Genomic DNA, 13,385 nt, shown 5'->3' with positions numbered 1-13,385 from the left:
CTTTTCAGTTTTTTTATTCTAAAAAAAAGTTGTGCCAAAAGATTGAAAAGTTCAAGGGGGCTGAATACTTTTGCAAGGCGCTGTATATTAGGTCAACATATTATGGTCAAATTATATTTTTGTAGCTTATAATGGGCGAGAATGTTAATGATCTTCAGGTGGTTATGTGTCATGGTTCAAGATTAATGAATCATGGCCCCTAAATGAAGACACCGAATGACAAAATACATTTTCACAATTTTATGTTGTTGCAGGCTGTACACCGGTGGCTTATTAGGCGTGATGGAGGTCACTTGAACACTTCAGCTAGAAATATGGTGATTAAAGGCATGGTGTCCTTAAAACAATGCACGAGTGTAAGTGATCTATAGTTAATGAAGAATGTGTGAAAAATAAATCTGTTTGGCCCTGATGAAGCTAATCAATTCCTTTATGTTTTTTTTTTATATTTTGATTACACAGGCAGAAGAGTTCCAGAAAATGTCAGAGGACCTGCTTGCAAGAATAGAAACAGAAACACAGAGCACTCAAGTCTGTGATTACCTTCGCAAGAATTGGCTGACAAATGCAGAAATGTGGTCCAATTTTGGACGTTTGTTTTATCACCACCAAAGTGAAACAAACAATGTCGTTGAGAGGTAAAATCTGTATAAGCTTTACATGCTTGATTCACATTTTATAAATGTAATTAATATGCAGTCAAGTTACAGTATTATGACTACCTTCTCATTTTTTACGCTCAGTTTTTTTCAGCTTCACTGAGCATATAGAAGCACATTGTTGTTCTATAATGAAAAAAACAAATAGTCCTTCTCTGCATACTTTGTAAGAAGGTGGTAACAATATTGTGACTTAACTGAGGTTATGTAAGCAGATTGTTTGGTTTCTATTTTATTTTATTTATTTATTTTTTTTTACTTTGTGTGTGGGGATATAAGATTTCTCCTAGGCCTCAAGTACGGTTTCTTCTGTGGCTATTCAAACAAAAGAGTTGACGATCTTCTCCGTTTGCTGAATGATGACTTTGTGCCGTACTACAAGTAAGCATTTCTATGAGAAAAACCTTTTTACTGCACTTACAATAGATCACTCTGTGTGTAATACATTTATATAACATACGTTTCACATTTTGAACTGAATTATAGAATTAAGGTAACTTTTCAAATATATTCTATTTTTTTTAGATAGCCCTGCGTAGTCTGTTTCTCATTGAAATTGTAAAGAACAACTATTAAAACAATTCTACACTTTTATTTTAGGTAATTATACATAGTGAATGTCTAGTTATTCAATTGCTCAAGTTTAACATGAACTGGGGAAAAAAACAAACAATGTTGTTTAATTGAACAGGCATTTGGGAGATCTGCAGGCTGCTGTCAGAACAAATTCAAAATCTCCCCAGGATGTGTCTGAAGCTGCACAAAGGATGAAATCTAATGGACTTGGCCAAAGTGTGACCTACAACTCAGAAGGCCAGTTTAGCATTCCCTCAAAGACCATTCCTGGTCATGTGTATTCTGTGAACTTGGTTTATATGACTTGTGATTGTAAATATGTTTTAAAAGGCAATTTGTGTAAACATTTAGAGTTTGCAAAGATGATTTCTGCTGAAAATGGAACAGAGGTTGAGGACATACGCCAACGGGTGGCAAATGCACTCTGGACAGCCCAAGATTACACTGTGCATATGAACTCTGTTATAGTGGACAGTGGTAACATGGAGACAGAAAAATGCTCTTGCTTGACAAGTAGCTTAGGAGAGGCATGTGTGTGCTTGAAGGTGTTGTGGAACTTAACGCAAAAGCCTCATACGGAGGAATCAAATCCACCTGAAATATCAAAACCAAATGATCACACATATTCAATGGCAAATCAGGCACAGACACTGCAGCCAAATTCATCAAAGTGGTGTATAAAGAAATTAGTGACTGATTTAAATGAATGGTGTAATAGCACAGACTACAAGCCATCCCTTGATATGTTTTCAGCAGTGAAGCATGCTCACCACATAATTTTTGGGAAATACACTAGGATTTGCAGAAAAAGAAAGATTGAGAGACTCCATCCTTACAGAAAATCTATCAGCTATCAGCTTGCAAAACCTGGTAAGAGACTTCTTTATACTTCCCGTCCAGATTCGACCTTCCAAAAGAAACGGGGAAAGCCTTCCAGCAACCGCGCAAAGTCAATGAGGGATGTCTACACAAAAGACTGAGAATCCTACTATTAGTGCTACTAGCTCCAATTGCTTATAGCAAATTTCGATGTAATCTGTATGTAACTTTTAAAATGAACTGTCTTTGTAGTTTAAAACCTCAGTATGCAATTACAAGAAGTGTGTTATGTAATTGTTTGAGAAGAGAGGGATAAATAACTTCAAGTATGCTGCTCTTGTAAAGGTTTTAATTTCCAAAGTTAAGCATTAGCACTGACAAAGTTTTGTTTTATTATTTTTTGTATGTGTTTGTAAAGTAGTACAAAAGTTAACATTTGAAAAAAAGTACACAAAATACAATAAAGAACTATCAAGTGGAAAAGCTTTTGTTAAAGACTAGTACTTTTTTTATCTGCAAACTAAACAAACAAAACACTGCTGCATGCACAGCACAATTGCTTTAACTTTCTTCTGTAAGCTGCCGTATGACTTGACGTAGGTACGCCTCCAGAATTTGAACAGAGACCTCAAATGTCTCTCATGCCTCAGTCCATGAGTCACTGTGTTGTACCGACTCATGAACGGAGCCAAGACATTTTTGGTTTGTCCTAAGAACTCCCTGTTTGGAAAAGGCAAAGCAATATGTTAAAACCAAGTCAGTTTAAGTATTTCAAGGTGACAGTCTTGATTGTATTAGCATAAAACCAGTGACAGGGTCTTGGCAGATTAACTACTTTTGGGGTAAGAAGCAAACTTTGTACATTTAATCTCAATTCTATTAATTTTACAATTTACTGTACACGGTTTTATACAAAAAATATTTTACTTACTGAACAGACTTTGCTTTCAGGAGATCTGTTGCCTTGTCCTGTGAAGATTGCTGAGTTTCAGCAGCGGACTGGAAATCTATATGCCTACTGGCAAGCTTTCCCAGGTCCACAGCTAGGTCATCAGCTTCATCTGTAAGAGATTTTTAAGGGGAAATACAACTGATTTTACAATCTCTCTATATAATTAAAGTGTCAAGATGGAAACCAAGTCATTAAGAGTGGGTTTGGTGCAGCAATCTCTGTTCTAGAAAACACAGGGGTCATAGGAATCAGACATACACATCTAAGAGCTCGAAATGACAAGGTTATGATTATACACTTTTACAATAGTTATAAAAGGATTTTAGCCTTTAAATGGGGATACATAAATGCAATAAGAAGACTACTACGATATCAACTGCCACTGCACTAAAAGTAATAATATTCTATGAAAAATGGATGTTCTTTTTTTTGTACATGCAGATGTTTTAAGGCAAAGCAGGATCAACATTCCACATAAATCTGTTTCAATGGTAGGATAAATATATTTGATGTATTCGCACTGTATATACTGTGACCTCTCCTATAAGCGTGACCTCTCCTGTGACCTCTCCTTGTCAGGATATCTTTACATTTAACTATATATATATATATGTATATATATAGCATAATTTAGTATGGATGCTGAGGTCACCTTCTGTTAATTTTGAACACATGGATGTGAGACGGGTCACTGGGGGAGGGATTATACCAGCAGCTTCCAGTTCCCCTTTCAGGGAGTCTTTATTGGATTTTGCTGTCCGCAGATATGACACAAGCTCATTTAAAGACAGAAACTCTGGGGGACCAATGCGACGCTGAATTTCATCCAGGCTGACGCGATACCTGTAAGTTACATGAGATAATTTATTTGGCATATTAAAAAATGTCAAAAAAAGAGAGAATAAACTGTTTTATACCTTCTTTTTTCTCTGAAATTGCTTGATTTCAGGAGGGATTCCACCATGAAGACTTTTTCAGTGGGTAAGAAATTAACTGGTCTGTCTCCACCTATACAGGACTAATTGAAGAATTATATTAACATTTAGCTAAATCAGAAGTAGACAAAAAAACTTCAGTGTTCAGGGAACGTGCAGTATGTATACAAGTTAAAATCTATATTAAATATCTAGAAAGTTGATTTGGAAGTGTGCTTTTACTTAGGTTAATTGGTGTTTGCAGAGTTAAAGAATCAAACTTTATTGCATGTGAAGGACATACCTGAGCTTGTGGTTCTTGTACAGGCTCTTGTTCGATACATTTCCTGAGATTTGGACTGGATTGGACCTGGGGAAAAAATATCATTATCAAAATAGGATTAGAAACCACACTACTGTATCTAATGCTGCTCTAAAAGTAGCGACCACACTACTGTATCTAATGCTGCTCTGAGGGTAGCGACCACACTACTGTATCTAATGCTGCTCTGAGAGTAGTGACCACACTACTGTATCTAATGCTGCTCTGAGAGTAGTGACCACACTACTGTATCTAATGCTGCTCTGAGAGTAGTGACCACACTACTGTATCTAATGCTGCTCTGAGAGTAGTGACCACACTACTGTATCTAATGCTGCTCTGAGGGTAGCGACCACACTACTGTATCTAATGCTGCTCTGAGAGTAGTGACCACACTACTGTATCTAATGCTGCTCTGAGAGTAGTGACCACACTACTGTATCTAATGCTGCTCTGAGAGTAGCGACCACACTACTGTATCTAATGCTGCTCTGAGGGTAGCGACCACACTACTGTATCTAATGCTGCTCTGAGGGTAGCGACCACACTACTGTATCTAATGCTGCTCTGAGGGTAGCGACCACACTACTGTATCTAATGCTGCTCTGAGGGTAGCGACCACACTACTGTATCTAATGCTGCTCTGAGAGTAGCGACCACACTACTGTATCTTATAATTCTAACTACATAACTGTGTTTCTATAAATAAAGCAAAGAATAGCTCTGAAAATGTATATACATAAACAATAGCTTACTAATGCTGCTGCTCTGAGAGTATTAGCTACAAAATCGGTTCAATGGCTAACCTCTCTTAAACCTCAAAGAGAGTAGAACAAGTTATGCAGACAGTACTTAGTACTAATATTCAGAAATACTGTTAGCTACTAAAGCTAAAAAAAAATAAAAAAAACCTATTGTTGGTTAACGTTAGCCATTAAGACACAACCACCAGCACAGGTATAATGTGATAAAATAATGACAAAACCAATATTTTTACCATTTTTAAATAACAGAGGGTGAGCATTTTTTAGCTACTGAATGTGCTTAAAATGTAAAAAAAAAATGAAGCTTACCTTTTCTTTGTCAGCAATGCAGCTAAATCCCACTTTAAAAATCCTGCAACATCCCGTCTTCAGTCCTCAAATAATTTAGCGCCAGATTTCAAAAGCGTTGCTTCCGGTAATAAGCTCTCACTACCAATCAGATCCAAGCTTGGCTGACTGGGCGCAAACCAATGGCATTCGGGAATGTGTGAAATACACAATGGGTTTTTTGCTGCTGAGGGCAAAAAACCCAAACGAGCGCTGGGCTGTAGCTCTGACTCAGTAAAGACTGCGGGCTTGTGCTGCTGCAGCTCCGACTAGTGGCTGGATGAGGAACTGCTAAATCTGAGAAAATGCAAAATCTGTCACATGTTCTTAACAGCTCACAATTTTAGATTTTATATTTATTAAGCCTTATTTCAGTATCAAACGTTTTGATCAAAGTTAATATAACTTGTATTTTATGTCATTTCTATTCACTTGACTAGTTTGGTTCTTGATTGATGGAGTTTTTGGATTTCATAACATGACAAATTAAAAGGATTTATGTTAATAGAGCAACAAGCAAACATTTTTTCCATGCAACTGTAATATTTGATTGAATAAATAATATATTGAGAGTTATTTAACATTAAGGAGTAATTACATTCATTTTATATTACATCTGGTTACATTTCCTTATATTTATAAGTTACATCTGGCCCTCAGAGGACAGCCAATATGCCAATGTGGCCCTCGGCCAAAATAGTTTTATGCCAGATGTAACGGGACACACACCTTCCAAAAAGCTCCACTTTTGTCTCGTCAGTCCTGTAAAGAATATTTACCCAAAGTTCTGGAGATCATCAGGATGTTAGTTGGTAAATGTGAGATGGGTTGTGGTGTTGTTGTTGGTCAGCAGTGTTTTTTGCACAGAAGGTGAACAGTCTGTAGTGAAAGTGGCCGGGGTTTAGAATTGTGATTGGCTGTTGGACAGCAGGTGAACGGCCTGTAGTAAAAGTGGGCGGGGTTTAGGGTTGTGCTGCTGGAGAGCTTTAGTCCATCAGAATCAGCAGAACATGAAGGTCCAGAGAGTGAATTTAACCCGATCAGACTGTTTCCACCTCATCACTCCTTTACTGAGATCCAGAACCGGAACCAGATCAGCTTAAAGCTCCTCATTTCACCCTCTAAAATTATTAAAGAGAGCGTCGGGACCGGATGCCAGCTTTACCACGGGGATCGGTTCCGGCCCGAAGACGAGGAGGGGGAGGGGCTTCAGGGCCCGGTAATTACTGCTAGCGCTGGTTACACTAAGCTAACCACCAGCACTGCTGTGGAAAGAGGATTTAGAGGAGTCTCTGTTCCCTTCATCACCCGCTCCCTGGAGGATAGAGGGAGGGAGCGGGGGAAAGATGGATGGATCACTGGAGAGATGGAAGGAGTGACGAGTGGAAAGATGAAAGCTGAGAGTGAGAAAGAGATGCAGGCTGGGAGAGGAAGGCATGCATGAATGTAGAAAGATGGAGAGCTAGAATAGTGAGATGGTGTAAATGATGGATGGACAGAGAGAGAAAAAAAGACAGATATCTGTAGACAGGGATAAAAAAAGAGAGAGAGATCTGTAGAGAGAGGTATAGAAAGAGAGAGAGAGATCTGTAGGGAGAGAGGGATAGAAAAAGAGAGAGAGAGATCGGTAGAGAGAGGGATAGAAAAAGAGAAAGAGAGATCTGTAGAGAGAGGGATAGAAAAAGAGAGAGAGAGATCTGTAGAGAGAGGGATAGAAAGAGAGAGAGAGAGATCTGTAGAGAGAGAGGGATAGAAAAATAGAGAGAGATCTGTAGGGAGAGAGGGATAGAAAAAGAGAGAGAGAGATCGGTAGAAAGAGGGATAGAAAAAGAGAAAGAGAGATCTGTAGAGAAAGAGATAGAAAAAGAGAGAGATCTGTAGAGAGAGAGGGATAGAAAAATCCACCCACAGACACTGATGGAGCTCCACCCACAGACACTGATGGAGCTCCGCCCACAGTCACTCATGGAGCTCCGCCCACAGACACTGATGCAGCTCCGCCCTGATTCATCTGGAGGATGGACCTTAGTGTAACACCAGGGGGCGCTACAGGCTCAGGCTGTGGAGAACAGGTGGGGCGGAACGCAGCACTGCTTAAACCTCAACTCAACATCTCAATTCAACACCAACAATACAACTCAAGACCTCCAAACCAACTCAACATCTCAACTCAACACCTCCAAACCCACTCAACATCTCAACTCAGCACCTCCAAACCAACTCAACATCTCAACTCAACACCAACAATACAACTCAAGACCTCCAACCCAACTCAACATCTCAACACCTCCAAACCAACTCAACATCTCAACTCAGCACCACAAACCCAACTCAACATCTCAACTCAACATCTCCAATACAACTCATAATCTCCAACCAACTCAACATCACAAACCTAACTCAACATCTCAACTCAACACCACAAACCCAACTCAACATCTCAACTCAACACCTCCAACCCAACTCAACATCTCAACTCAACACCTTCAACCTCTGCCCAACACCTCCCACCTTAACACCTCTAACCTCAACTTAACAGCACTAACTATATTAAAACTGAACACTTTAATTCAAAACCTCTAAATACACAACTCCAACTCAACACGTCAAACTAATGCTCCACCATCAGCCCGACTCAACACCTCCAACTCAACACCTCCACCAGCACCTCATTTCTAGAGCACTGATGCTTCTCTGAGAGACAGTCAGTCGCTCTATATATGACTCAGAAGAAAGTTTTGGGTTTAGATCAGAAGAACATTAATGAGCACAGTGTTCAGTAACGCTTGACCTGCTGTTGCATCACCTGTTCATTCTCTCCTTTATCATTTCTTACAGCTCAGAGCTTCTCCTCCAATTACAGCAAAGCACAGAGCACCTCCTGAAAAACTGAATTCTCACTTAATTAAACACTGGAGTGTCTGGAGCAACACTTTCTCCAACATCTTCATAAATAAATGAATAAAATCAAAGAAGACTTGAGAGAGAGAAAAAAAGAGAGAGAGAGAGAGAGAGAGAGAGAGAGAAAGAGTAACTCTGAATGAGAGAAAGAGAGAGAGAGCTTGCAAGTCTGAAACTGGACCAGTGCTAAAAAAATAGTCTCCTGTTTGTGTAAATCCAGTAATTATTCAGTTTTATTAATGTGTCTAGTTATAATATAAGTGTTATTAATGTTTATACTGTTCCATATCACACCAGTTCATCTTTGCCAGTGATTTCTCTGCTCTGTTTCTCATTATAATCTGTATTAATGGATTATAAGTGCTGAATGAATCCTGTGTTACTGGTTAAACTGGGAACAGTGATGGAAAATAGAATGAATTCATCTCCATACTTCACTTCCTGATGGGTTTAATTGATACGTTCTGCCAGTAATAGAGTGCAGTTCAGCTATTGTGTGTGTGTATAGAGTGTGTGTAGTGTGTGTGTGTGTGTGGGTGTGTGTATAGTGTGTGTGTGACGGTGGTGTGCAGGAACATGAATAGGGTGATTATTCGTGTTGATTTATCTTGGTGTGGAAGCGACGCTTCATTAGCGCGTTTGTTTAGCGTGAGCCGCGTGTGCTGAGTGCGGGCGATCGAGGAAACGTTAAAGTGAAGAAATAAAGAGAGAGAGAGATCTGGATTAAATCCTGATCATTTATCTATATTAATATCACTTTAAATAAAACCTAAAAATAAAACCTAAAAAACTCCGTCCCTGAGGGACACCACATCAACCACCGTATGTAACACATCAACCACCGTATATTACACATCAACCACCATATATTCAACATCAAGCACGGTATATACCACATCAAGCACCATATATACCACATCAACTACCGTATATATCACATAAACCACCGTATATATCACATAAACCACCGTATATACCACATCAACCACTGTATAAAACACATAAGCCACCGTATACCATATCAACCCCCGTATATAACACATCAAGCACCATATATACCACATCAACCACCGTATATACCATATCAACCCCCGTATATAACACATCAAGCACCATATATACCACATCAACCACCGTATATACCACATCAACCACCATATATACCACATCAACCACCATATATACCACATCAACCACTGTATATAACACATCAACCACACTATATAACACATCAACCACCCTATATACCACATCAAGCACCATATATACCACATCAACTGCCGTATATATCATTTCAACAACCATATATACCACATCAACCACCATATATACCATATCAACCATCATATAAAACTCAACAAAGAGCTGAATTCTGAATTTGGCTGTAAAATATTCCTCTTTTTTTTTAAATGTAGTGTACAAAAGGTTTCTGAGATCTGATTGGTCCTTGTTTCCTGCAGCAGGCATTCGTCACTGCCTCTTAACATCTTATTCAGCTCTGATTAACCACAGTTCTGTCTTTCAGAGACAGACAACAGTATGCAGGTGTTTGAGGAGGATCTAAAAGAGGGGGAATCTGTGGGAAACATCCAAAAACGTTCAAAAACGGAGAGAAACACTGAGAAACATCAACAAACATCAAAAAACGCCCACCAGTGTTATAGAAAGTGTGGGTCTGATGCTGCTGCCTGTGATAAAGTGGAGGATGGAGCTAGCCAGCGCTAATGGATTAAAACTCCACGTCCAGGACACGTCAGGAGGATGATGGACCGTCTCAGCTGAAGACTGATGATGGAACCACAACGACATTAATATGGAACAGAACCTTCAGCCGGATCAGCTCAATAAGCACTGATATGACATTATACACAACTCATACACAATGATTCAAAGTCAGAATTTACCAGTATAGCAATTAACTGACATTAATTGACAGTAGTAACACCCTGGCAACCACCTTGAAGAGGTCGGCACCAAACTATGCAACACCCTATCAACCACCTATACATGCCATATCAACAAACTAGCAGCCTGCAATCACCTAACCTTCTGAAATACTACAGCAACACCCTACAAACCTCCTGAAATACAACTAACTGGAATACCATATCAACCACCTAGCAAACAGTCAGAAAACCACAAAAACTGCTAAACTATTTCTTAAAAACACACTGAAACTACCTGGTATAAAACAGCATATCAACCATATAGCAAACAACTTAGCTATTTAAGTAACAACCGTAGCACACCCTGGCAACCACCCCCTATAAAATACAACAGCAACAAATTAGCACTCATCTAACAACACCAACAACAATGTGGAATGCTATAGCCTTAGACTTAGACTTTACTTTATTGTCCCCCACAGGGGAAATTTTTCTTGGGCTACCCAAGATTGCATCCGGCTGTATTGGCAATACAATCCAATCACACAAGCCTTTCAACAAACACAATACAATATAAGACACAATACAATGAACATGAACATAAAAGCCAGTAAAAAATACTAAAATGAATATAAAAAAAAATTAAGATTTCCATCCACATCCTTATCTGTTAGCATTAAGAAGTTTGATCGATGCAGGTACAAATTAATTTCTGTACCTTATTAGTCTACCCCTTGGCACTCTGAATCTCCTCCCCGAGGGGAGAAGCTGATACTCTGGGAAAAGTACATGGTCGGAATCAGAGGTAATTCGCTTTGCTAACCTAAGAACAGACTCTTCAAAAATTGCTTCAGGAGAGGAGTACTGGCTACCACCAATAATTTTCCAAGCAGTTCTGACGACCCTAGCTAGTTTATTCTTTAGCTGGACTGAGAGATTGCAAAACCAAACAGAAATACCATATCTTAAAATGCTCTCTAATATGGACTTGTAAAACAGGGTCATGATCTTCTGATTCACTCCGAAGCTTCTCAGTCTCCTCAAAAAGTACAGTCTCTGCTGCAGTCTAGCACACAGATACTCCACATGGGTTGACCACCCCAATGTACTGTCAATGTAGACACCCAGATACTTATAAGAAGAAACCTGAGGAATAGTGCTGTTACGAATAACCACTGGACAGTGGTTTCCAATTCCCTTGGGGTCAAAAACAATTTCCTGTGTCTTTGCCACATTTAGGTTAGGTTGATTCACGCCACACCATTCCACAAATCTATGTATTTCTGCAAAATAATTTGTAAGGCTGTCGTCATGCTGTACCAAACTAAGAATAGCAGTATCATCAGAGAATTTAAACACAAAGTTATCTGGGTATCTGCTTCTACAGTCATTAGTGAAAAGTGTAAATAGCACTGGAGAGCTAATACAACCTTGGGGGACCCCTGTACTTAGCGTTTTCACTTCTGAAAGACAACCGTTTACTTTAACCTGCTGTATCCGATTGGACAGGAAGGAGTAGTACCAATCTACAATAGATGAATTAACCCCCATATCTAACATTTTATCAATCAGCAGATGGGGTTGCACTGTATTAAAAGCAGAACTAAAATCAATAAATAATAGCCGAGCATAAGATGATGGTTTATGAAGATGCTTGAAGATCATGTGCATCAGGCTAGCAATAGCATCATCTGTACCTCTTTTCTGCCTATATGCAAATTGAAACTGATCCAGGTAACTGTGAGTCTCTGCACTCAGCTTAGAAACAACGAACCTTTCCAAGCACTTTACTACCAGTGATGTCAGCGCAACAGGGCGAAAATCCTTATTTTTCATGAAAAATGTCCCAGTCTGTAGACATGAAACAACCTTTTAGTGTTTCAATAGCATCATCGTTCCAAACATGCACAGTTTTCACCTGGGGCTTACAACATTTAAAAACAGGCTGGTAGAGTGGTCGAAGACAAATCATATTGTGGTCCGAGTTAGATAGGGGTGGCTTGGCCACTGCCTTGTAGGCTTCCTTGATATTCCCATAGCACTTATCCAAAACTTTACTGCCACGAGTGCCACAGTCAACATACTGATCAAAACCAGGAAGAGCCGATTCTAATTTACAATGGTTAAAATCTCCTATGATAAAACATGGGGCTTCTGGACAGCGTTGTAGTTGCTTAGATACACAATCAGCTATCCTGGAAGCAGCCTCCTTGGCATTGCTATCTGGTGGAATATACACAGCGCACAATAAAATACTGCCGAATTCTCGGGGTAAATAAAAGGGTCTAAAACTCACGCATAGAAGCTCTAGGTCCGAATTACACTCTGTCTCACGAACCGTGTACTGAGTGTACCACTTGTTGTTAACAAATGCACAGACACCTCCGCCAGTAGTTTTTCCAGAGTTCACATTTCTGTCCATCCGAATCAAGGAAAAGCCATCCAGGGAAACCATCTCGTCCAGTATATTATGATGAAGCCAAGTCTCGCTAAAAACTAGCAAACACGAGTCTCTGTATTCATGGTGGGCTCTGGAAACGGCACGCAGTTCATCCATTTTGTTCCGCAGTGAGCGGGCATTCCCGAAGATTATGGAAGGAATAGGAGGTTTATGGGGTCGGCGACGGAGCCGCTGCCTTATCCCTCCTTGCCTACCTCTCTTCCTTCCACTTTTCTTTGGTTCCGATGCCCGCAGATCCTTCGGCAGGTCCTGCGGGGCTGGAATGTTGAAGCTGCGTAGCAGGAGAAGAGCGTCCCTCGTGTAACTCCCCGGCGCCAATTCACCGGTTCCCAGGGGTAGGGTCCAGACGTATGGCGAGATAAGTCCCAAAATTATCCAGCAAACGAGTAACCCTCTTAACCGAGTCATTGTGCCTCGGATCTCACAAAAAAAAAGACACAAACAAATAATACGCAGGAAAGGCCAGGATGCAGGCTGGGAGCCTGGGTCGCTACAGAGCAGCGCCGCCGGAAGTGTGTTTTTCATGAAGTAGACAACCAAAAAAAAAAAAATCTCTAGCAAATATTTGGCAACACACTGGAATACCATATTAACCACCTACCAAGCACCTGGGATAAAACAGCTGCAAATCACTAACACCCATCTAAACTCTAAACTAAGATAACTAGAAACAATTTGGTAACACCCTTGCAACCACCTGTACATTATAACGAATGCAATGAACCATGAGCCTTCTGGAATACTGTAGCAGCACCCTAGAAACCACCTAAAGTACCCTATCAACTGCTTAGGCAACTTGCCTAC

At 39.9% G+C, this 13,385-nt stretch overlaps 1 protein-coding gene across 1 annotated transcript; it reads right to left on the bottom strand.

Annotated features, from left to right (window-relative positions):
- Positions 1–2,386: 2,386 nt before the first annotated feature.
- LOC125785597 (uncharacterized) lies at positions 2,387–12,989 on the bottom strand. Its single transcript, XM_049469474.1, has 6 exons — positions 12,417–12,989; positions 4,225–4,290; positions 3,924–4,024; positions 3,659–3,849; positions 2,986–3,115; positions 2,387–2,774 (listed from the first exon to the last, which is right to left on the bottom strand). The coding sequence occupies exons 1-6, from the start codon at positions 12,987–12,989 to the stop codon at positions 2,564–2,566; spliced, it is 1,272 nt and encodes a 423-aa protein (XP_049325431.1). The 3' UTR covers positions 2,387–2,563.
- Between the last annotated feature and the right edge of the window lie 396 nt (positions 12,990–13,385).

This window comes from Astyanax mexicanus, chromosome 21 (assembly GCF_023375975.1).
Source record: "Astyanax mexicanus isolate ESR-SI-001 chromosome 21, AstMex3_surface, whole genome shotgun sequence".
Classification (NCBI taxonomy): domain Eukaryota; kingdom Metazoa; phylum Chordata; class Actinopteri; order Characiformes; family Acestrorhamphidae; genus Astyanax; species Astyanax mexicanus.
This window is presented reverse-complemented; position numbering and strand designations above follow the sequence as displayed.